The 23,446-nt window shown below is 44.6% G+C and overlaps 3 protein-coding genes across 6 annotated transcripts; 2 read left to right on the top strand and 1 right to left on the bottom strand.

Moving 5' to 3' along the window:
- Positions 1–719: 719 nt before the first annotated feature.
- tmem223 (transmembrane protein 223) lies at positions 720–2,282 on the top strand. The gene is made up of 2 exons (XM_046317707.1): positions 720–1,658; positions 1,758–2,282. The coding sequence occupies exons 1-2, from the start codon at positions 1,037–1,039 to the stop codon at positions 2,054–2,056; spliced, it is 921 nt and encodes a 306-aa protein (XP_046173663.1). The 5' UTR covers positions 720–1,036; the 3' UTR covers positions 2,057–2,282.
- Positions 2,283–3,021: 739 nt separating this feature from the next.
- On the bottom strand, positions 3,022–4,703 carry LOC124007355 (coiled-coil domain-containing protein 85B-like). The gene has a single exon (XM_046317850.1). The coding sequence runs from the start codon at positions 4,177–4,179 to the stop codon at positions 3,580–3,582; it is 600 nt and encodes a 199-aa protein (XP_046173806.1). The 5' UTR covers positions 4,180–4,703; the 3' UTR covers positions 3,022–3,579.
- Positions 4,704–5,631: 928 nt separating this feature from the next.
- Positions 5,632–23,042, top strand: LOC124007406 (acidic fibroblast growth factor intracellular-binding protein B-like). Of its 4 annotated transcripts, none has more exons than XM_046317929.1 (11): positions 5,632–5,942; positions 6,474–6,566; positions 6,766–6,964; positions 9,781–9,907; positions 10,267–10,367; positions 10,625–10,758; positions 12,528–12,636; positions 12,769–12,832; positions 13,191–13,277; positions 22,262–22,359; positions 22,527–23,042. In XM_046317929.1, exons 1-11 carry the CDS (start codon positions 5,771–5,773, stop codon positions 22,594–22,596), a joined length of 1,254 nt encoding a protein of 417 aa, XP_046173885.1. In that variant the 5' UTR covers positions 5,632–5,770; the 3' UTR covers positions 22,597–23,042. The 4 variants fall into 4 exon arrangements, with proteins under 4 accessions (XP_046173885.1, XP_046173889.1, XP_046173888.1 ...); XM_046317933.1 differs by having other exon boundaries at positions 6,454–6,566; XM_046317932.1 differs by lacking the exon at positions 6,474–6,566.
- The last annotated feature ends 404 nt before the right edge of the window (positions 23,043–23,446 follow it).

Genomic DNA, 23,446 nt, shown 5'->3' with positions numbered 1-23,446 from the left:
TATATCTCCATATATGGACATTAGGGCATTTCGTTCAAATCTAGACCAAGACAAACGAGTACTTGCTGTTCAATATAAACGACAGACTCAAACCAGAGCAAAGCGAGAGAGAGCAAAATAAACTACTAGGTGAAATACCACAGTGTGCCATCACACCAGCAAGAAAATGGCAACAAGTGAAGCACAAACACCCTTGTAAATACAACCCATATTTATTTTCCCTTTTGTACGTTGTTACACTATAAATAGCCATATTATAACATTTGAAATGTATCTTATTTTTAAACTTGTGAGTGTAATCTTTACTGTTCAGTTCGGATTGTTTATTTCACTATTGTTAATTATCAATTTTACTTTCTTTGACAATGAGAACACATGTTTCCCACGCTGATAATGGCTTTTTTAATTGACTTGAGAGAGTGAGAAGGAGCGTGACTACGGGGAGGTGTTCATTCGTTGTCTTATAGCACCACCAGTTTTTCCACACATCCATACATTGGACTAGTCTACTGAGTGAGATGAGCAAGACTATAGCTTTGTGACACATCTTCTGTGGATACAATTAAGGGATGATAATTGTAGCTATATAACACAATACATTCTCTTAAATTCACTGTGTTGATATATAAGATTGTTCACGAGATAAGCCTGATATGGCCTATTTTACCAGTAGGCCTAGCGATGAGACTGCAATCAGAGACGGAAGAGGAAGCGATACATCTCAGTCCATTTTTTCTGGCTCTTATACAGACCCAGCAGCTATTGCATTGGTGTGAATGGGAGAACCACCCCTTCAGTACACCGGAACTGTGACAATTTTTTCAATGGTAAAACGGCCTGTGTAGGACATCTTTATGTATCCACCATCTTTGAAGCTATCACGCTTGCTTGTCACGACGTTACTTTTTGTGCCACTGCAGTCTCCGTAGATATCTAAACATGGCGGCGTCCTACAAACCAGTTATGTAGCTTGTGTACAGCTATGTTCTGATTGAAAAAAATCTAAGGTTTCCATAAAAATCTGACAGTAAGAAAAATGACATTTCGGTATTTGTTAAGCGGTATATCGAACTGCTGGTCTAGTCTTGCACGTCATCGATTATCAAACGTTTCGCGATTGCGGAACCTTAGCGAAGTGACACCGAGAGCGATATTGAGCCATCCATCACACACACCTTCACCATCGTCGACATGCACTGGCATGAGCAATGGCCACCTATATAGCCGTGTAAGAGTAGCATACAGTTTGGGGAGAGAGGGTGCTATATGGGCAACAGATACGTTGTGTTTTGGTCTGTTATCAATCCGCTCAAGAGTGAACACACAAAAACGGTACTTTCATGTTATGAAGAAACTGCACCAACAGGTGCCTCTTTTCCGCCCTCTTTCTACATCGACAGCGGTTGCAAAAGACGTGATTCTGTTTGAGCACGACCGAACAAGGTTCTTTCGCCTCTTAGCAGTCTTCTGTGGTGGTCAGTTTCTTTTCTGGACATACCTGGCCCACTTCGCCTTTACTGGTCTTCGAGACACTGGTGGAAGTGGTTCTGGTGGGAGACATGTCTCCACTACGGGCTTGGCAGGACTTTGGAGTTTCGATATGAACCTGGGATCTAATGCTTGGAGATATGGATTCACACTGGCATGCCTTGTTATTGGTATGTGTCAGAATTGTGTGTGCAGAAGACTGGCACTATTATAAATTAAGGCACCTATACCTATGTGTGATTGCATTAATACTTTTCACTCTCTCTTAGGTGGAGGGATCATGGGACTTGGTGCTCTGTTCTCCCGGCGTTCTGTCAGCCAGGTGATTCTACATAAGGGGGGCGGGATGGTCACCGTGTCGACACAGTCACCCCTGGGACCAAACAAGGGACAGAGAATTACTGTACCCTTGTCACAAGTGGCCTGTTACGCCCACAGACAAGAGTCTCCTACTTTCATTCCCCTCAGGGTGAAAGATCGCAAGTTCTACTTTCTTTTGGACAGAGAAGGCACACTGAATAATCCCCAACTGTTTGATGTTACAGTTGGGGCATATCGATCATTCTAGGTGTGTCAAGATAACAGAATGTGACTTGTCCCCCATTGTCAATGCAACATTGTGTCAGTACGAAGGGGTTGATTGGAATGAATTCAACAATCTGTTGGCTAAAGTTCTCAACATAAACCATTGATTAAGTTTGCAAAAATGTTGTTGGCTTTTTGTAATTAATTTGACAACAAATAAGATATAGATATTAATAAAATGTGGATGTAAAAAAAAGTTTCCAGTGCATTGAAGTGGATCATTTTCAACACTATTCACCACCTCCAAACCAAAAATACACATTTTCAGTCAGTATTTTTACTCTGGGATGAAGATTGTTGTAACTGTAACTAAAATCTGCATCTGATAGTAGATGATCTTAGCAAAAAGGTGTGATGGGTCCACACTCAAAAAAATATATGCAAATATATTGCATAAAGGCTTTGCCACCTTATTTAATGTGTAGATGATCTCAAAAGGCATACATATTTGACCTGGCTAAGAGTTTGAGTTAAAGATTAGTTTGAGATAACATTAGATAATCTCTCCTGGCTCAGTTCCCCACATACCCCCTCATTGAGACGGGGTGGAGTGACTAGTTACCCTCAATCCCCATTGAGATTAAGGAGTTACTGTAGTTGCCCCCATCTCCCTTTTGAGTGCAATCTCCACTCCACTTCCAACAGCTGTCACTGAACATACTGAATGATCTACAAATAGTAATGAGTAGTTATTTATGATGCATGGTAATTTGTAGATCAAACAGTCTGCAGTCACCTGCAGTGTTGGCTGAAATGTTTTGCATGTATTGGCCTAGACCTTCCTCCTGAAGTTCATCCTGGATCAATAATGAATTCCTCCTTCATCCACTTCATCCTAAGAAAGAATTACAACTGGGAGACTGGGAGTTGGGTTTTTCAAAACATCACCATCATGCATTATTGCTTCTAATCTACCCAAATAGGGGTCATGTAAAAAACAACAAGCTGTTACAGATCATTATTGTCATCTTTTAATCAAAACAGTGTAAAAACATGAGGGTTTTCACAATTACAGTAAAGTTTTGGACAATTGTTTTTTTTTGTATTATAAATACTATGACATGCTATAAGGGGCACAGACACTGACTTAGAAAAGGCTCACCAGCTCAAAGGATAGTATAGATAATGCTTTGATATTCAGAGAGAAAAGTGATATTGAATGGAGGGAAATAAACACTATTTGTGTGAACAATATGACAAAACTGCAAGTGAAAATTGAACATGTGCCATGCAAACTAATAAAAGAGAACTGAAGAATACAAATTCCCATCATCAGTCAATATAAAACAGTTCGAGATAAAGCATTCCCGTGTCGGATGTACAGCATGTTGCTTATTTCAGAACCATGGTCAGCTCCTGTCATATTGAATGCACGATAAGAACGTGGCCTGTGATATTTTGCTAGAAATCTATAACATAGCAAACGACCCATTTCCCTTTTATGTAACCTGAGGTGACATTAACAACATATTTTATATTTGATAGAAGAGGTTTGTTGGTACCATCTCATTCATCGGGGGAACAGACTAGAAGAGGATCTGGACTACCGATGCTCCCAGCGCTGGAACTTCCGTCTCCAAAGTCCCGGGCCACAAAATACTGTAAACTCAACTCCGACGACCCGCCAGGACTGGAATCACCTCTGCTGACACAACCCTCCTCCAGAACAACACACAGTTCCTTGAGATCGAAATTCTCCTTTACCAATCCATCTTGCACTCGTTCCAAATCAGCTAACTTCTTCAAATGTCCACCCACGTCCTCACGCATCACTTTGGCTGCCTTGTGTCCAAAAAGTTGCCACTCTCGGGAAAGCGTTTTTATTTTCATTCTGTCATCATCCAGGAAACTACATAGTTCTCGCAGTTCTTGGTTCTCCTCCTGAAGCCTATTATTGACTACTTTGAGTTCCCTGATTTCGAGTAAATGCTCCTGCAGTTGTTTATTAACCTCTTTAATTAACCGCCCTCGCTGTATAAGGGCTGTCATCTTGTTGGCCTCCTCTTGGCGCAACCTGGCCACGATGTCTTTTTTGGAGAATGACATCAAATCCTCGTCGGACATTTTAGAGAGCTCTCGCTTGTCAATCTCGCTGTTGCTGCACATGTTGTGTCATTTACTATAGGCTTGGCGTCATGCGAGTGCGGCTCAACGACTATGCATGGAAAATATGGCAATTTGCAACAACAACAAAAAACTGTAATAAAATAGGTCATGGAATGCTTACAAAATTATGATTTAAATTGTGATGCCCTGATCCTCAACGCTACCGAGTATGTCTTGCAAAACAAGCCTTTGCCCACATTGCCTCCGTCATTGTCATTTTCACGACACGAAGTGAAACGAGCGTTTTATGTAGCGCTTTATGCGATTTGTATCGATGCCTCTTCTAAAGCGCGTACTACATGGCTCTTAAAAATGGCCAGTTAAGAAAAACAGAATTCGTCACCAGTAGGCTGATGTTGATGTAAAAATACACTGTATTTTCTCACTTTCGCCAGGGTGGCGCTCAAGTCCTGTCCACAGAAAGATAAACCCGCAGTCATATCTGGACAGAGGAAACAATGCGCATACAGATTTGTGGAACAAACCAGCATATTAGTCGGGCCCAGCGGAGAAACCCTGGGAGGACCCGGCTCCTTGGAGTGGCCCTTCCTCTGAGGCTGTACTGGGTCAAGATAAGAATATTTCACCAGTGGTACCCAACCCACTAGCGGCACCTTTTTTCGGTTATCAGGAAGTGCATCCTGCATTACTTAGCTCACTTTGCAACCTTATTGCCCTGTGGTCTCCGCTCGAGGTCGCACCTGGTTTGGCATGTCCAGGTTTTTGATTTGTTTTCCATGTACTCTTTCCCAGTGTTGGGTGTTGGGGTCCTGTCTACAGGCCCCTTCATTTCTAGGTTTCTTGCCCGCTATACATTTACATTACATTTAAGTCATTTAGCAGACGCTCTTATCCAGAGCGACTTATACCTGTTTTTATTGCTGGCATGGCCCCATGGCTTGGGCCTTGAACTTGTCTTTGTACTCATCACCACAATTGGGTGTTGGGGTCATATCCAAAGGCCCCTTTGTTTATACATTTCTTGCCCACTATATATACATATTAGTAGCTATATTATGTTGTGGCCCTCCGTTAAGAAATATATCCGTACTCAGAGAGTGTTTAGTTTAGGCAAATATAAGGGAACAACTATAAATATTGGCATAGACCACCTTCTTAGCCCACTACCTTTTCTCCCATGCAGCAGACACTCCCACCTTGAACTGTTAACACAGGAACGTTGCTGATTTCAGCACCATGGACAGCCCCAGCATTTTGCTAATTTCAAAACCATGGAACGTTCCATAAATTTGTCCATTTCAGGACAATGGGCAGTGCCCGTCATATTGCGTGCGATAAAGACTTCTCTTCAAATAACTCGTCCAGTCATATTTAGCTAGAAAACGGTACAAACCCACCGCCGGAAAAAAAATATTTCTCCACAGCAGTAGATGGCAGTAAAGTGCCTTTTATCCAATGTGCTATTCTCTAGAGATATCCAGCAAAGAGAAACAAAGTTGCGCTTTTCTGTTGTGGATTTTGAGAGGAGCCACAATTTACTTGTCAGCGACACCATCTGTCGTTTCGCTTTTAATTTACAATAAGGATAGCGTTTTTAAGCAGTGTTTACTGTTCTTTTGAATGCAGGTCTATGCAAATTCGATACGCTGTTTTTACTCCAATTCTTTGCAGAACCCAACGTTTTAACTGCGCAATAAATAATACGCGTTTGCAGATGCTGTTTACCCAAACGGTGCCTGGTGCAATATATTTGCTGGCTACGGTTTCCCCTCGACTTGACAGATACATAACACTAGTTAAAGGTAAAGTATAATTATTTGTTATTCTTAAAATGGCTATGTTACATAATGGCACAATATAGTGACCCGGTGTGACTACCCTTTTAAATGGGTCATCGATCCTTGACTGTTAATGCCAGCTTCACCTAGAAACATGACCCTCAGTGGATCAACTTTGCAGTATATCAATAGTGAGGCATAATGTGAGTGTGTATATATATTTTTTATTTATTTATTGTCACATACACCGGATAAGTGCGGTAAAATGTGTTGTTTTCCAGGGTCAGCCATAGTTGTACGGCACCCCTGGAGCAAATTAGGGTTAAGTGCCTTGCTCAAGGGCACATTGACAGATTTTTCACTTTGTCGGCTCGGGTATTCAAACCAGCGACTTTTCGGTTACTGGCCCAACGCTCTAAACGCTAGGTTACCCGCTGCTCTGTAGATATAAAAGGCTACCAAGAATATTCTGATTGTGTGTAGACTTCTCATTTTAACTACTCGGCATAGTCATTCTTAAATTAACTCTCTGCAGTCTTTTTGGTTCCTCATTAGCCTACAAGATGTCTATGGAACTGGATGTGTTTGTGGGGAACACAACTATCATGGATATGGAAGTCTATCAGCTTTGGTTGGACGGTCTCACCGGTTTGTCTCTATCCTATTTTGTTGAGACTTTGGAATGACATGGCTGTGGTGATACTGCACTGTGTGACAGAGGAATGTATTGATTTCAGGAATGTATTGAAATCACAGATGCCTACACAATAGAATGGCAATTATCAGACCGTGAGATCATTTACATCCTATTGTCTCTCTCCCATCTCTGCCTTGCTCTCCCTCACAGTAAGTGATGCAGTAAAGGTGCGGATGGATGAGGGGGCATTATTGGAGTGTGAGGCGAATCCAGAGGTGCTGACCAGCGATACCATGGACCAGTTTAGAACGTTCCAGATGTGTGAGCGTCTTTTACACTCCCCCACCAAATTGGGCAGTCAGCTGCTGTATCAGATCCCGGCCCAGAACCAGATAATTCTCATTGAAAGGTGTGTGTTCAATTACATAAATTGTTATTGTTCCCAAAGCCAAGGGCAATTTGTGTGGAAACTTAGAAATAGACACAGGGCCAGTAGTGGTTGGTGCCATTCAAGATTAGGGAGGATTATTTGTTTTAATGAGCATGTCCATATTTGTATTACAGCATATGACTGTCATTTGTATTCCATTCACCCAGCTCAATGTAAGTAACATTGATAGGTTCAGGCTACTGATACAAACATTTTCCCTATACCCATCATGAGGTTGCTACAACTTAGCCTACAAATTACATATAGGTGCACAGGTCGAGAGACGCATAGAATAAGCAAGGTGACAGACAGAGACTCATTCAATACTGATTCTAGCTGATCTGGAGTGTAATCATTCATCCAAACAGTTATTGGACACATTCAGGTAGTTCCCTCCCAGTGTCCTTCCATGTAAGACACGTTTTACAACATAATCGGCAGAATGAATACACCCCTGATCACACACAGTTCGCTTTCAAAGCAGCCACATACAGCATCATCACTTTGCTCATTGTATAATATCTTATCGCATCTATGTACTCTCCTCTCACCTTTTCCCTTAGTTTGTGGACTTTAGGGCACAATACAACAGCTGTCTGTGACCAGGTGCAAAAAACTCTCCAAGCCAAGCCTTCAATACCATGTCCGCTAAAAGCTAAACAGTCTACATTGTTGTCAATACATTAACGTTATAGTCAAAAAACTAGAACTAACACATTAGTTAATCCACAATCCAATCCATGTGTACAATCACGCAGTACAGTGTAATGTTACAGCTAGCAGTTTAGTAGTTACACTGGCGGGCCCCGTTGGCAATAAATTAATAAAATCGAAAGCTTACCTTGATTGGAAGAGTTGTCGTGTTGGATAGCATAAGCCAGCTAGCTAACATAAATAGCATTCCTCTCTGTTTGAGTCAGGTTGTTGAGTAGGCTAAATTAGCCGCATTAGCTAAGGAAGTGAAAGGTAAACGAAGAAGAAAAAAACACTTTGAAATATAGCTACAGTATATCTCTCCCTCTCTCTCTTTATTTCTTTCTCTCTCTCTCTCCTGCTTAGCCTTCATTGTTTGTTTAAGAAATTAATTTGTTCAAAACTGTTCAGCTATTGTATTTTTCTCTTTGAGTCAACTACTCACCACATTTTATGCACTGCAGTGCTAGCTAGCTGTAGCTTATGCTTTCAGTACTAGATTCATTACTCTGATCCCTTGATTGGATGGACAACATGTCAGTTCATGCTGCAAGAGCTCTGACAACATGTCAATTCATCCTGATCCTCTGGATGTCAGGTGTATAAAATCGAGCACACAGCCAGGCAATCTCCATAGACAAACATTGACTGTAGAATGTCCCGTAATGAAGAGTTCAGTGTCTTTCAGTGTGGCACCGTCATAGTACACCACCGTTTCAACAAATCAGTTAATCAAATGTCTGCCCTGCTAGAGCTGCCCCGTCAGCTGAAAGTGCTGTTATTGTGAAGTGGAAATGTGGAGGAGCAACAACGGTTCAGCCGCGAAGTGGTAGGCCACACAAGCTCACAGAACGGGACCGCCGAGTGCTGAAACGCGTAAAAATCATCTGTCCTCGTTTGCAACACTCACTACCGAGTTCCAAACTGCCTCTGGAAGCAACATCAGCACAATAACTGTTCATCAGGCACTTCATGAAATGGGTTTCCATGGCCAAGCAACTGCACACAAGCCTAAGATTACCATGCACAATGCACAATGCCAAGCGTTGGCTGGAGTGGTGTAAAGCTCGCCCGCCATTGGACTGTGGAGCAGTGGAAACGTGTACTCTGGAGTGATGAATCACGCTTCACCATCTGGCAGTCTGACGGACGAATCTGGGTTCGGTGGATGCCAGGAGAATGCATAGTACCAACTGTAAAGTTTGGTGGATGATGAATAATGGTCTGGGGCTGTTTTTCATAGTTCGGGCTAGGCCCCTTAGTTCCAGTGAAGGGAAATCTTAACGCTACAGCATACAATGACATTCTAGATGATTTTGTACTTCCAACTTTGTGCTTCTAACAGTTTGGGGAAGGCCCTTTCCTGTTTCACCATGACAATTCCCCTGTGCACAAAGTAAGGTCCACACAGAAATGGTTTGTTGAGATCAGTGTGGAAGAACTTGACTGTCCTGCACAGAGTCCTGACCTCAATCCCATCAAGCACCTTTGGGATGAATTGGAACACCGACTGCAAGCCAGGCCTAATCGCCCAACATCAGTGTCCAACCTCACTAATGCTCTTGATGCTGAATAGAAGCAAGTCCCCCAGAAATGTTCCAATATCTAATGGAAAGCCTTCCCAGAAGAGTGGAGGCTGTTATCGCAGCAAAGGGGGAGAAACACCATATTAATGCCCATGATTTTGGATGTTGTTCAATGAGCAGGTGTCCACATACTTTTGGTCATGAAGTGTAACTACTGAGAACCATGCGCCTCCTAGGGTTTGTATTGATGTCAACTAGCTGTCCTCCATCTACACCATGGTGCTACCCCAGAGAGTGCTGTTTAGGCTACTTAAGACCTTCATTGCAAAATAGTGTGTTTTAATCAGTTATTTGATGAGGTGTGAATATATTTAGTATAGTTTTATCCAAAAAGGATAACTTTTATGTTTCTCTATTTTTATGAAATTTCCTTAGTAGGATGATCCTCCCCTTATTTCTCTGAGGAACCTCCACTGCTCAGGACCATATGCAAATCCAAATAGTGTGTGTGTGTGTGCATATTAGCCCTTCCTCCCCATGTTTTAGAGCAAACCAATGTGTTGTTATTTTCTGCAGGTACTATGAATTTGACAGTGTGTTTGCCAGAGAGGTGCTGGGGAAAAAGCTCTCCAAAGGGACCAAAAAGGACTTGGATGACATCAGCTGTAAAACAGGGATCACACTGAAGAGCTGCAGGAGACAGGTGAGACTAACACAAACACCACACTCATTGAGAAGGGGCTACATTAATATAGTGTGACTCCTGACTGTATTAACACACAACTCCCAGCTTGAGAAGAACCTGTCACTCAAGAGCAGCTTAAATGCAAAAGGACAGGCCAGGAACTTACCTGGACAGCACTGCTCTGTAATTGAATTATCTGTCCAGTTTAAGCATTGTCATGCAGAGGGATTTGCCTTCCAACCGTGGGGCTTTTATAGTGAGGTCATGATCAGAAATACAATATATAGAGCATACCAACACGAAGCACATCTCTGTCTCTGTCTGTCTGTATGTCTGTCTGTCTGTCCCTTTGTCCGTCTTACTGTCTTTCTCTCCAGTTTGACAATTTCAAGCGGGTGTTCAAAGTGGTGGAGGAGCTCAAGGGCCCACTAGTGGAGAACATACAGCGTCACTTCTTGCTCTCCGACACACTGGCAAGGTGGATACAAGAACAGAGTGGGGGGAATAAGGAAGGAGAAACAGAAATAGTGTAGCGAAATAAATCTGTCAACCATAACTCTAGTAATATTTATATATTCACAGGGAATAGCATACATGCGTCTTTGTTTGTAGACATTGACTTAATGGTTTATAGAATGATGGATGAAGAAATGATAATTGCCTGTGATAGTTTCCTTTGGTTCAGGCCCTCCAACCTACAGTGCCTCCCTCTCACCTTTTTCTCTATCCCTGCAGGGACTATGCTGCCATTGTGTTTTTTGCAAACAGCCGCTTTGAGACAGGAAAGAGGAAGCTACAGTACCTCTCATTCCAAGACTTTGCCTTCTGTGCAGGCCAGCTCATCAGTTACTGGACAATAGGAGCAATGGGTAAGAATGCATCACTTTGACCAGTCACTGATGGCACAATGCAGCTAAATGTAGAACACAATGTAAAGAAGTCAGTCCCGGGGGGAAAAAAATCATAACGTAGAAATTATTATTTTAACCCAAAGCTCTTGTCAAAAACAGTTTTATTTGGCCCGTGGAAGTAGTTACGTTATGACAGGGGTCTACAACAGATCGATTGCGAGCTACCAGTAGCTTATGAGTAGCTCGCCAAACAATTCTGTGTTCCACTGCAAACTGTTATAACGTATTGGACACCGCAAGCTTCTAGCTACTATCTGACATAAAACCCCTGGTTAGCCACTATTGGCTTAAAAAGCCAAACTTAACACAATATCTGCCAATTCCATCAATATTGCCCCTTTAGGTCTGTGTGGTGCCGGCATTTGTCTATCACTCCTTTTGTAGCCAGTAGTGATGGCTCGTTCGCAAACAGCTTTTTTGAACAGCTGTTTTTGGTGAACGCCTAAAGCCGAATCACATACGTGAAAAATAAGTTAATTTGGCTCCCTGATTTGCATACTTTTACTATTTGAGCTCCAGACATCAATTATCTGCAGATAAATTCTAAAAACGTTCTCTGAAGATGGCAAATCCTCAGTGCAATAACAATATAGTGAGGAGAGAGCCTCATTGTGGTTCACGCTATTTTTCTCAGTGCATAAATGTTATCTTTTTTTTTTGCAGGCCATCTAATAATTAGGTCAGGTTAACATTTATTTGAACAATATGACATAATGCTAGGCAACATTTTAGGCTTGAAATTAGAGATTAAAGCCGTTTGGGAGCCAAATGAATGGCTATTTTAAGTGAACGAAGCCAAACGATCCGGCTCACAGAAAAGACTCAAAATGCCCATCCATAGTAGCCAGTTGACGTGATAACCATCTTGTGGTTTGACAGAAATACTTTACACAAAACCTTCTGAAATAAATGTTAACTGCGAAATAGGCTTACCTGGCAGGGGTATGTCATGAGTAAGTACTGTATATTATTTGCAAACTTTGCCATGAAATGAGCAGCAGTAGTACAGAACCATCGCTAGACCGGCACATTAGACTGCACACTAGATGTGCAATTAAATGAAAAGGCCAGATGCGCATTTAAAGGGGAATTAGACTCACAAATGTAAATATGTTAGTTTTCTTCAAGACCCCCACAAAATGGTATTATGTTGTGATTTAAGCATTGACATCAACGCAGAACATCTAATGTCGTTGTTTCTCTATGAACAAGTGTAATGTTGAGCGAAAACCCCCAAAAATCCAAAACCAGGAAAATACACAACTGAATTTGGGGGGGAAAAAAATAGATTTTATAGGGACCCCCTTTAGTTTTTTGTTAACCATTATTTTACCAGGTATTCTGACAGAGAACATAGTGCACTACTTTATCTTGTACAATTCGCTCCAGAGTGGCACAGCAGTCTAAGGCACTGCATCTCAGTGCAAGAGGCGCCACTACAGTCCCTGGTTCAAATCCTAGTTAACTTGCCTAATTAAATAAAGGTTAAATAAAAAATGAAAAAAAATAAAAAATAAATAAGGACCCCAGAAAGAGTTGCAGACGAAATGAGGAAATTATAATGTTTTTAAGTTAGAGAGAAATGAGTAGCTCACATTATTTTTTTTATTTTAAGTAGCTCTCATGCTAAAAAAAAAGGTTGGAGACCCCTTTATGAGATATCAACACTGGACATACTTGGCTTTCTAGCACCATATCCCATTCATTTTCCCCCTCTCTCTTCACAGATAGCATGATGGAGGATATGGATGTTGACCTGGAGAAAGAGTTTCTGAATGAACTGAAAGATCTCAAGGTTTTGGTTAACGACAAAGACATGATGGACCAACATAAAATGTAGGATGGGTGTAACCACGTGTATGAAAATGCTTGTGTGGGTTAATGTTGAGTTCTAAAAACAATTCAGCCGTTGATGTCTTTGCTGGTCCCCCTCTTGACTCCTTTTCTCTCCTCTCCTCGCTCTCTTAGCCTGGTGTGTGCTGCTCTGCGGGGAAAGATCAAAGTCTACAAGTTGATGGAGGTTAACTTCAAAGTGAGCAACGAACTGATAATTGCTGTTAATAATGTGTATAGAGACTAAGAAATGCACATAGAGTTGGAGTGGGTTTTAACCAGAGGTGAGGTACAATATTGCATGAAAAATAGTTCATTTCAATTCGAAGTATCTAAATTATGATGAATTAATAAGTCAAAGTAAAATATATCAAAGCTATATGAAACTAGTGTAATAGGTATCAAATAGTCTAACATTTCAGACTTTGGTTCCTATTCAGATTGAAATGAACATCCCACATCCCTCCCCCCACTGAAACAAGACAAAATGGAAGGAATTTGTTAGGTTGTAAGAATGTATTTTTACTCTTTTCCTATCTCACTCTCTCTGAACACAGAATCTTTCTAGAGCCCTGATAAACCTTGCATCTAAACTTACACATACCAAAGATGTCAGAGATTTATTCATCGACCTTGTGGAGAAGGTACACCCCTAATAGCAAACCAATGTGTTATGACATACAGTACCAGTCAAAAGTTTGGACACAACTACTCATTCAAGGGTTTTTCTTTATTTTTACTATTTTCTACATTGTATAATAATAGTGAAGACATCAAAACACTGAAATAACACATATGGAATCATGTAGTAACCAAAAGTTACATCCGATCCTCGTTTGCTAAGTCAAACGACACCGCTGGTTCTGCTCACACTGCCCTACCCTGTGCTCTGACCTCTTTCTCCCCTCTCTCTCCAGATGAAATCTCGCGTCTTGTGACGGCCGGCCGCCCAACAACCTGCCCGCTCGACCCTATCCCCTCCTCTCTTCTCCAGACCATTTCCGGAGACCTTCTCCCTTACCTCACCTCGCTCATCAACTTATCCCTGACCGCTGGCTACGTCCCTTCCGTCTTCAAGAGAGCGAGAGTTGCACCCCTTCTGAAAAAACCTACACTCGATCCCTCCGATGTTAACAACTACAGACCAGTATCCCTTCTTTCTTTTCTCTCCAAAACTCTTGAACGTGCCGTCCTTGGTCAGCTCTCCCGCTATCTCTCTCAGAATGACCTTCTTGATCCAAATCAGTCAGGTTTCAAGACTAGTCATTCAACTGAGACTGCTCTTCTCTGTATCACGGAGGCGCTCCGCACCGCTAAAGCTAACTCTCTCTCCTCTGCTCTCATCCTTCTAGACCTATCGGCTGCCTTCGATACTGTGAACCATCAGATCCTCCTCTCCACCCTCTCCGAGTTGGGCATCTCCGGCGCGGCCCACGCTTGGATTGCGTCCTACCTGACCGGTCGCTCCTACCAGGTGGCGTGGCGAGAATCTGTCTCCTCACCACGCGCTCTCACCACTGGTGTCCCCCAGGGCTCTGTTCTAGGCCCTCTCCTATTCTCGCTATACACCAAGTCACTTGGCTCTGTCATAACCTCACATGGTCTCTCCTATCATTGCTATGCAGACGACACACAATTAATCTTCTCCTTTCCCCCTTCTGATGACCAGGTGGCGAATCGCATCTCTGCATGTCTGGCAGACATATCAGTGTGGATGACGGATCACCACCTCAAGCTGAACTTCGGCAAGACGGAGCTGCTCTTCCTCCCGGGGAAGGACTGCCCGTTCCATGATCTCGCCATCACGGTTGACAACTCCATTGTGTCCTCCTCCCAGAGCGCTAAGAACCTTGGCGTGATCCTGGACAACACCCTGTCGTTCTCAACTAACATCAAGGCGGTGGCCCGTTCCTGTAGGTTCATGCTCTACAACATCCGCAGAGTACGACCCTGCCTCACACAAGAAGCGGCGCAGGTCCTAATCCAGGCACTTGTCATCTCCCGTCTGGATTACTGCAACTCGCTGTTGGCTGGGCTCCCTGCCTGTGCCATTAAACCCCTACAACTCATCCAGAACGCCACAGCCCGTCTAGTGTTCAACCTTCCCAAGTTCTCTCACGTCACCCCGCTCCTCCGCTCTCTCCACTGGCTTCCAGTTGAAGCTCGCATCCGCTACAAGACCATGGTGCTTGCCTACGGAGCTGTGAGGGGAACGGCACCTCAGTACCTCCAGGCTCTGATCAGGCCCTACACCCAAATAAGGGCACTGCGTTCATCCACCTCTGGCCTGCTCGCCTCCCTACCACTGAGGAAGTACAGTTCCCGCTCAGCCCAGTCAAAACTGTTCGCTGCTCTGGCTCCCCAATGGTAGAACAAACTCCCTCACGACGCCAGGACAGCGGAGTCAATCACCACCTTCCGGAGACACCTGAAACCCCACCTCTTTAAGGAATACTTAGGATAGGATAAAGTAATCCTTCTCACCCCCCTTAAAATATTTAGATGCACTATTGTAAAGTGGCTGTTCCACTGGATGTCATAAGGTGAATGCACCAATTTGTAAGTCGCTCTGGATAAGAGCGTCTGCTAAATGACTTAAATGTATGTAAATGTAAACAAATCAAAGTAATTGTTATATTTGAGATTATTCAAAGTAGCCACCCTTTGCCTGTCACGGTCGTCATAATGATTGGACCAAGGCCAGCGTGCGTAGAGTTTCACATATTTTAATTAGAAACTGGTGTGCACACAGGCAACTATCTGTTTCTCCACGCATCGCGCCGACAGAAACAAACATCTTTCTGGTAAGAAGAGGGGCGGGGGCGTATGCTTCATGGTTAACGAGACGTGGTGTGGCCACAACAACATACAGGAACTCAAGTCCTTCTGTTCACCTGATTTAGAATTCCTCACAATCAAATGTCGACCGCATTATCTACCAAGGGAATTCTCTTCGATTATAATCACAGCCGTATATATTCCCCCCCAAGCAGACACATCGATGGCTCTGAACAAACTTTATTTGACTCTTTGCAAACTGGAATCCATATATCCTGAGGCTGCATTCATTGTAGCTGGGGATTTTAACAAGGCTAATCTGAAAACAAGACTCCCTAAATTGTATCAGCATATCGATTGCGCAACCAGGGCTGGAAAAACCTTGGATCATTGCTATTCTAACTTCCGCGACGCATATAAGGCCCTGCCCCGCTCTCCTTTTGGAAAAGCTGACCACGATTCCATTTAGTTGATCCCTGCCTACAGACAGAAACTAAAACAAGAAGCTCCCACGCTGAGGTCTGTTCAATGCTGGTCCGACCAATCTGATTCCACACCAAGATTGCTTCCATCACGTGGACTGGGATATGTTTCGTATTGCATCAAACAACTACATTGACGAATACACTGATTCGGTGAGCGAGTTCATTAGAACGTGCGTTGAAGATGTCGTTCCCATAGCAACGATTACAACATTCCCAAACTAGAAATTGTGGATTGGTGGCAGCATTTGCGTGAAACTGAAAGCGCAAACCACTGCTTTTAATCAGTTCAAGGTGACCGGAAACATAATCGAATACAAACAGTGTAGCTATTCCCTCCGCAAGGCAATCAAACAAGCTGAGCGTCAGTATAGAGACAAAGTAGAATCTCAATTCAACGGCTCAGACACGAGGTATGTGGCAGGGTCTACAGTCAATCACGAATTACAAAAAGAAAACCAGCCCCGTCACGGACCAGGATGTCTTGCTCCCAGGCAGACTAAATAACTTTTTTGCCCGCTTTGAGGACAATACAGTGCCACTGACACGACCTGCAACCAAAACATGCGGACTCTCCTTCACTGCAGCTGACGTGAGGAAAACATTTAAACGTGTCAACCCTCGCAAGGCTGCAGGCCCAGACGGCACCCCCAGCCGCGCCCTCCGAGCATGCGCAGACCAGCTGGCTGGTGTGTTTACGGACATATTCAATCAATCCCTATCCCAGTCTGTTGTTCCCACATGCTTCAAGAGGGCCACCATTGTTCCTGTTCCCAAGAAAGCTAAGGTAACTGAGCTAAACGACTACCGCCCCATAGCACTCACTTCCGTCATCATGAAGTGCTTTGAGAGACTAGTCAAGGACCATATCACCTCCACCCTACCTGACACCCTAGACCCACTCCAATTTGCTTACCGCCCAAATAGGTCCACAGACGTTGCAATCTCAACCACACTGCACACTGCCCTAACCCATCTGGACAAGAGGAATACCTATGTGAGAATGCTGTTCATCGACTACAGTTCGGCATTTAACACCATAGTGCCCTCCAAGCTCGTCATCAAGCTCGAGACCCTGGGTCTCGACCCCGCACTGTGCAACTGGGTACTGGACTTCCTGACGGGCCGCCCCCAGGTGGTGAGGGTAGGCAACAACATCTCCACCCCGCTGATCCTCAACACTGGGGCCCCATAAGGGGGTGTTCTGAGCCCTCTCCTGTACTCCCTGTTCACCCACGACTGCGTGGCCACGCACGCCTCCAACTCAATCATCAAGTTTGCGGACGACACAACAGTGGTAGGCTTGATTACCAACAACGACGAGACGGCCTACAGGGAGGAGGTGAGGGCCCTCGGAGTGTGGTGTCAGGAAAATAACCTCACACTCAACGTCAACAAAACTAAGGAGATGATTGTGGACTTCAGGAAACAGCAGAGGGAACACCCCCTATCCACATCGATGGAACAGTAGTGGAGAGGGTAGTAAGTTTTAAGTTCCTCGGCATACACATCACAGACAAACTGAATTGGTCCACCCACACAGACAGCATTGTGAAGAAGGCGCAGCAGCGCCTCTTCAACCTCAGGAGGCTGAAGAAATTTGGCTTGTCACCAAAAGCACTCACAAACTTCTACAGATGCACAATCGAGAGCATCCTGTCGGGCTGTATCACCGCCTGGTACGGCAACTGCTCCGCAGACGTTAGGCTCTCCCACAGGGTAGTGAGGTCTGCACAACGCATCACCGGGGGCAAACTACCTGCCCTCCAGGACACCTACACAACCCGATGTCACAGGAAGGCGATAAAGATCATAAAGGACAACAACCACCCGAGCCACTGCCTGTTTCCCCTGCTATCATCCAGAAGGCAAGGTCAGTACAGGTGCATCAAAGCTGGGACCGAGAGACTGAAAAACAGCTTCTATCTCAAGGCCATCAGACTTAAACAGCCACCACTAACATTGAGTGGCTGCTGCCAACACACTGTCATTGACACTGACCCAACTCCAGCAACTTTAATAATGGGAATTGATGGGAAATGATGTAAAATATATCACTAGCCACTTTAAACAATGCTACCTAATATAATGTTTACATACCCTACATTATTCATTTCATATGTATACGTATATACTGTACTCTATCATCTACTGCATCTTTATGTAATACATGTATCACTAGCCACTTTAACTATGCCACTTTGTTTACATACTCATCTCATATGTATATACTGCACTCAATACCATCTACTGTATCTTGCCTATGCCGTTCTGTACCATCACTCATTCATATGTCTTTATGTACATATTCTTTATCCCCTTACACTTGTGTCTATAAGGTAGTAGTTTTGGAATTGTTAGCTAGATTACTTGTTGGTTTTTACTGCATTGTCGGAACTAGAAGCACAAGCATTTCGCTACACTCGCATTAACATCTGCTAACCATGTGTATGTGAATTTGAAGTACCCACTCCGCTCGGAGATACGACGTCTTCCTCCATGGCGGCTCAGGGGCGGGGATCGTCGCCGGGGGACCGGACTGTGTTTTGTCGCCGGAAGCACCGGACCGTGTTTTGTCGCCGGAGGCACCGGACCGTGTTTTGTCGCCAGAGGCTCGGGACCATAGATCGTCGCTGGAGGTTGCCGACGGTCGCTGGAGGTTGCCGACGGTCGCTGGAGGTTGCCGACGGTCGCTGGAGGTTGCCGGCGGTCGCTGGAGGTTTCCAGACCGCCGCTGGAGGTTTCCGGACCGCCGACCGTCGCTGGAGGTACCGTCGCTGGAGGTTCCGGACTGCCGACCGTCGCTGGAGGTACCGTCGCTGGAGGTTCCGGACTGCCGACCGTCGCTGGAGGTACCGTCGCTGGAGGTTCCTGACCGCCGACGGTCGCTGGAGGTTGCCGGCGGTCGCTGGAGGTGCCGGAACGCTGACCACCGCTGGAGGTTTCCGGACCGCCGCTGGAGGTTTCCGGACCGCCGCTGGAGGTTTCCGGACCGCCGCTGGAGGTTTCCGGACCGCCGCTGGAGGTTTCCGGACCGCCGCTGGAGGTTTCCGGACCGCCGACCGTCGCTAGGAGGTACCGTCGCCGGAGAATCCCGACCGCCGACCGTCGCCGGAAGCTCTGGACTGTGGAGGCGCACTGGAGGCCTGATGCGTGGAACCAGCACAGGTGGCACCGGGCTGATGACACCCACCTTATGGCGAGTGCGGGGAGGAGACACAGGACGTACTGGACTGTGAAGGCGCACTGGAGACACAGTATGTATGGCCGGCATAGGATATACTGGGCCATGGAGACGCACTGGAGGTCTGGAGCGTAGAGCTGGCGCAACGCGTCCTGGCTGGATACTCACTTTTGCCCGGAAAGTGCGGAGCGCTGGCACAGAACGCACTGGGCTGTGAAGGCGCACTGGCGGTACAGTGTGTCGATTCGCAAAACATGGTGCCTGACTAGTCCCACTCTCCTCACGGCGACTGTCTTGCTGCAGACACCAAAACATCCACTCTACCTCATCACTCCCCTCAACTATCTCGCAATACTCCTTGCTCAGTCTATCCCAATATTCCTTTTCGCTCTCAGACTCGCCCCTCGGCTTCGCCAACCAACCCGTGTGCTCTCTCCCCCCCAAAATTTGGGTTCTGCCTCTCGGGCTTCCGTCGTGGTTGTGAACTTCGGAGTCGCCGTTGCTCCTCCTTCGCTGCCTCTGGCTGCTTCCATGGCAGGGTCTTGTCCCCTGCCATAACGTCCTCCCATGTCCATGATGTCCTCCACTCACTTTTCTCCCGGGCCCAGGATCCCTGCTCCTCCTGACCACTCCTGACCACGCTGCTTGGTCCTTTGGTGGTGGGATCTTCTGTCACGATCGTCGTAATGAGTGGACCAAGGTGCAGCGTGGTAGGCATACATTTTCCTTTATTAAATGAACACCGAACAAAATACCAAACGAAACGTAAAGCTACAGGTGTGCACACAGGCAACTATCTGTAGACAAGATCCCACAAAGCACAATGGCTGCCTAAATATGATCCCCAATCAGAGACAACAATAAACAGCTGTCTCTGATTGGGAACCATACCAGGCCAACATAAACCATTAATCACCAACATGACCCACCCTAGTCACTATCACGCCCCAACCAACACAGAGAATAAACAGCTCTCTATGGTCAGGCTGTGACATTGCCTTGATGACACACTCTTGCCATTCTCTCAACCAGCTTTTCCAATGCCAACAGTCTATGATTTAAAAAAATGTTGATATTATATATATATATATATATATATATATATATATATATATATATATATATCCCTTTTCTCCCCAATTGGTAGTTACAGTCTTGTCTCATTGCTGCATCTCCCGTATGGACTCGGGAGAGGCGAAGGTCGAGAGCCATGCGTCCTCCGAAACACGACCCAACCAAGCCGCACCACTTCTCGACACAATGCCCACTTAACCCGGAAGCCAGCCACATCAATGTGTCGGAGGAAGCACCTGGCAACCGTGTCAGCATGCATGCGCCCGGCCCGCCACAGGATTCGCTAGAGCGCGATGGAAAAAGGACATCACTGCCGGCCAAACCTTCCCCTACACTGGACGATGCTGGGCTAATTGTGCGCCGCTCCATGGATCACCGGACGCGGCCGGCTGCGACAGAGCCTGGACTCTAACCAGGATCTCTTGTGGCACAGCTAGCAACTGTGATGCAGTGCTTTAGACCACTGTGCCTCTTGGGAGGCCCCTACAGTCTTGAAGGAGTTCCCACATATGCTGAGCACTTGTTGGCTGCTTTTCCTTCACTCTACTGTCCAACTAATCCCAAACCATCTCAATTGGGTTGAGGTCGGGTGATTGTGGAGGCCAGGTCATCTGATGCAGCACTCCATCACTCTCCTTGGTCAAATAGGCCTTACACACCCTAGAGGTGTGTTGGATCATTATCTTGTTGAAAAATAAATGATAGTCCCACTAAGTGCAAACCAGATGGGATGGTGTATTGCTGCAGAATGCTGTGGTAACCATGCTAGTTAAGTGTGCATTGAATTCTAAATAAATCACTTAGTGTCACCAGCAAAGCACTCACACACTATTACACCACCTCCTCCATGCTTCCCTAGGGGAACCACACATGCAGAGATCATCCGTTCACCTCCTCTGCGTCTCACAAAGACACGGTGGTTGGAACCAAAAATCTCAAATTTAAGACAGATTTCCATCGGTCTAATGTCCATTGACTGTGTTTCTTGGCCCAAGCAAGTCTCTTCTTCTTATTGTTGTCCTTTAGTAGTGGTTTATTTGCAGAAATTCGACCATGAAGGCCTGATTGATTCACACAGTCTCCTCTGAACAGTTGATGTTGAGATGTGTCTGTTACTTGAACTCTGAATAATTTATTTGGGCTGCAATCTGAGGTGCAGTTAACTCTAATGAACTTATCCTCTGCAGCAAAGGTAACTCTGGGTCTTCCTTTCCTGTGGTGGTCCTCATGAGAGCCAGTTTTGTCATAGCGCTTGATGTTTTTTGCGACTGCACTTGAAGAAACATTCAAAGTTCTTGAAATGTTCTGGATTGACTGACCTTCATGTCTTAAAGTAATGACAGACTGTCATTTCTCTTTGCTTATTTGAGCTGTCCTTGCCATAATATGGATTTGGTCTTTTACCAAATAGGGCTATCTTCTGTATATCCCCCTACCTTGTCTGACACAACTGATTGGCTCAAACACATTAAGGAGGAAATAAATTCCACAAATTAACTTTTAAGAAGGCACACCTGTTAATTGAAATGCATTCCAGGTGGCTACCCCATGAAGCTGGTTGAGAGATGCCAAGTGTTCAAAGCGTTCATCAAGGCAAAGGGTGGCTACTTTGAAGAATCTCAAATATAAAATATATTTAGATTTGTTTAACACTTTTTTTGGTTACTACATGATTCTATATGTGTCATTTCATAGTTTTGATGTCTTCACTATTATTATACCATGTAGAAAATAGTAAACAATAAAGAAAAACCCTTGAATGAGTAGGTGTGTCCAAACTTTTGACTGGTACTGTATGTGACAATTCCTCTTTTAAGATGTTTCTAAATCTTTTTTGTTGTGAATTCTGCTGTTTGGCATTATAGATTGTAGAAACAAATTAGACATACTTCATAGCCATCTTTACGATCATATCTGGCAATGTATTGGTGTAGTTTTATTGGTTAAATCTTGTTGGTATAGTATTCAGTTTGACCTTTTCTGTGGAATAGATTCTGTGTCTACTGCCCTGATACTGACTATCATCCTATGACTAAGTTGCTTTTCCCCTGTCCTGATAAGATTGAGAAATCTCTGCTAACAGCCTTATATCCTCCTCCTCTTCTCCTAGTTCATAGAGCCATGTCGATATGATAGATGGACAGTGGCAGAGATCACACTCTTCCTCACTCACTACACCAATGCCGCTCACTGTCTTGGCACGTTCAGGTTAGTGTGTGTGTGTGTGTGTGTGTGTGTGTGTGTGTGTGTGTGTGTGTGTGTGTGTGTGTGTGTGTGTGTGTGTGTGTGTGTGTGTGTGTGTGTGTGTGTGTGTGTGCGCGTGCGTGTATACAATCATTAATGTTGTCGTAATACTTCATCTCTTCTCTCTTCAGGCACCAGATGATTTGGGACAGATACATGGGTGTCATCAAAAGCTGTATCCTCCAAATGTACCATGAATAGGTAGATCCCTGGTCTGGACCTCCTCTCCTGATTGAGCTGTATCACAGTAGGCTGCTGAGGGGAGGATGGCTCATAATAATGGCTGGAATGGAGTGAATGGTATCCAACACGTGGAAACCATTTGTTTGATGTGTTCAATACCAATCCATTTATTCCGTTCCAGCCATTACTCATAGCCTATCCTCCCCAATTAAGGTTCCACCGGCCGCCTGTGATCTGTATTGATCTTACTGTGAATCTGTCTTCCCTCTGGCATTTTTTCGTAACTACCTCAGCCCAGTGCAGTCCACTTCTCCACCTCTCCCTGATCAAAGTGAACTATCTGTCTCCATTTCCTTCTATCTCTTCAGTCAGTCCCCCTGTAAATATACTGAATGAACTGAATACTTTTCTGATATGTAAATTGTGACTTAAATGAAGTAAACATATTTGTTTTAGAAAGATGTTTCAACTGTTTGGTATATGTTTGTGAAAATGTGAGGGTGTGTGTGTCTTAGTCCATGTGTGTGTGTTTTAAGGGGGTGAGTTAGCAGCAGGGGGCTACAGTTGGTCAGGTTTGTCTCGGAGGGGGATTCAGGTCTGAACTGAGACTTTACTGCCCTATAAAACCCCTTCACTAGGACAGCTGTCCTGCCCCGTTCCTGCCAAATGGTCATGGAAATTTCATTGACAAAGTGTCCCCTTTTTCCTAACGATAACTTGGACTAAAGGAATGGAATCACAGTTTCTTTTCCAATGCATAAAGGCATTTGCACTCTGGTGCAATACAGGGATTTCTCATGTTGAACATGAGCACACTTGTGTGTATGCTGTAGAAACAGTGGCCTGCTGTCTTTAACTGTTAAACCTT

The sequence above is a fragment of the Oncorhynchus gorbuscha genome, linkage group LG20 (genome assembly GCF_021184085.1).
Source record: "Oncorhynchus gorbuscha isolate QuinsamMale2020 ecotype Even-year linkage group LG20, OgorEven_v1.0, whole genome shotgun sequence".
NCBI classification, from domain to species: Eukaryota; Metazoa; Chordata; class Actinopteri; order Salmoniformes; family Salmonidae; genus Oncorhynchus; species Oncorhynchus gorbuscha.
Note: the sequence above shows the minus strand (reverse complement) of the source record. Positions and strands in the feature narration are given on the sequence as shown.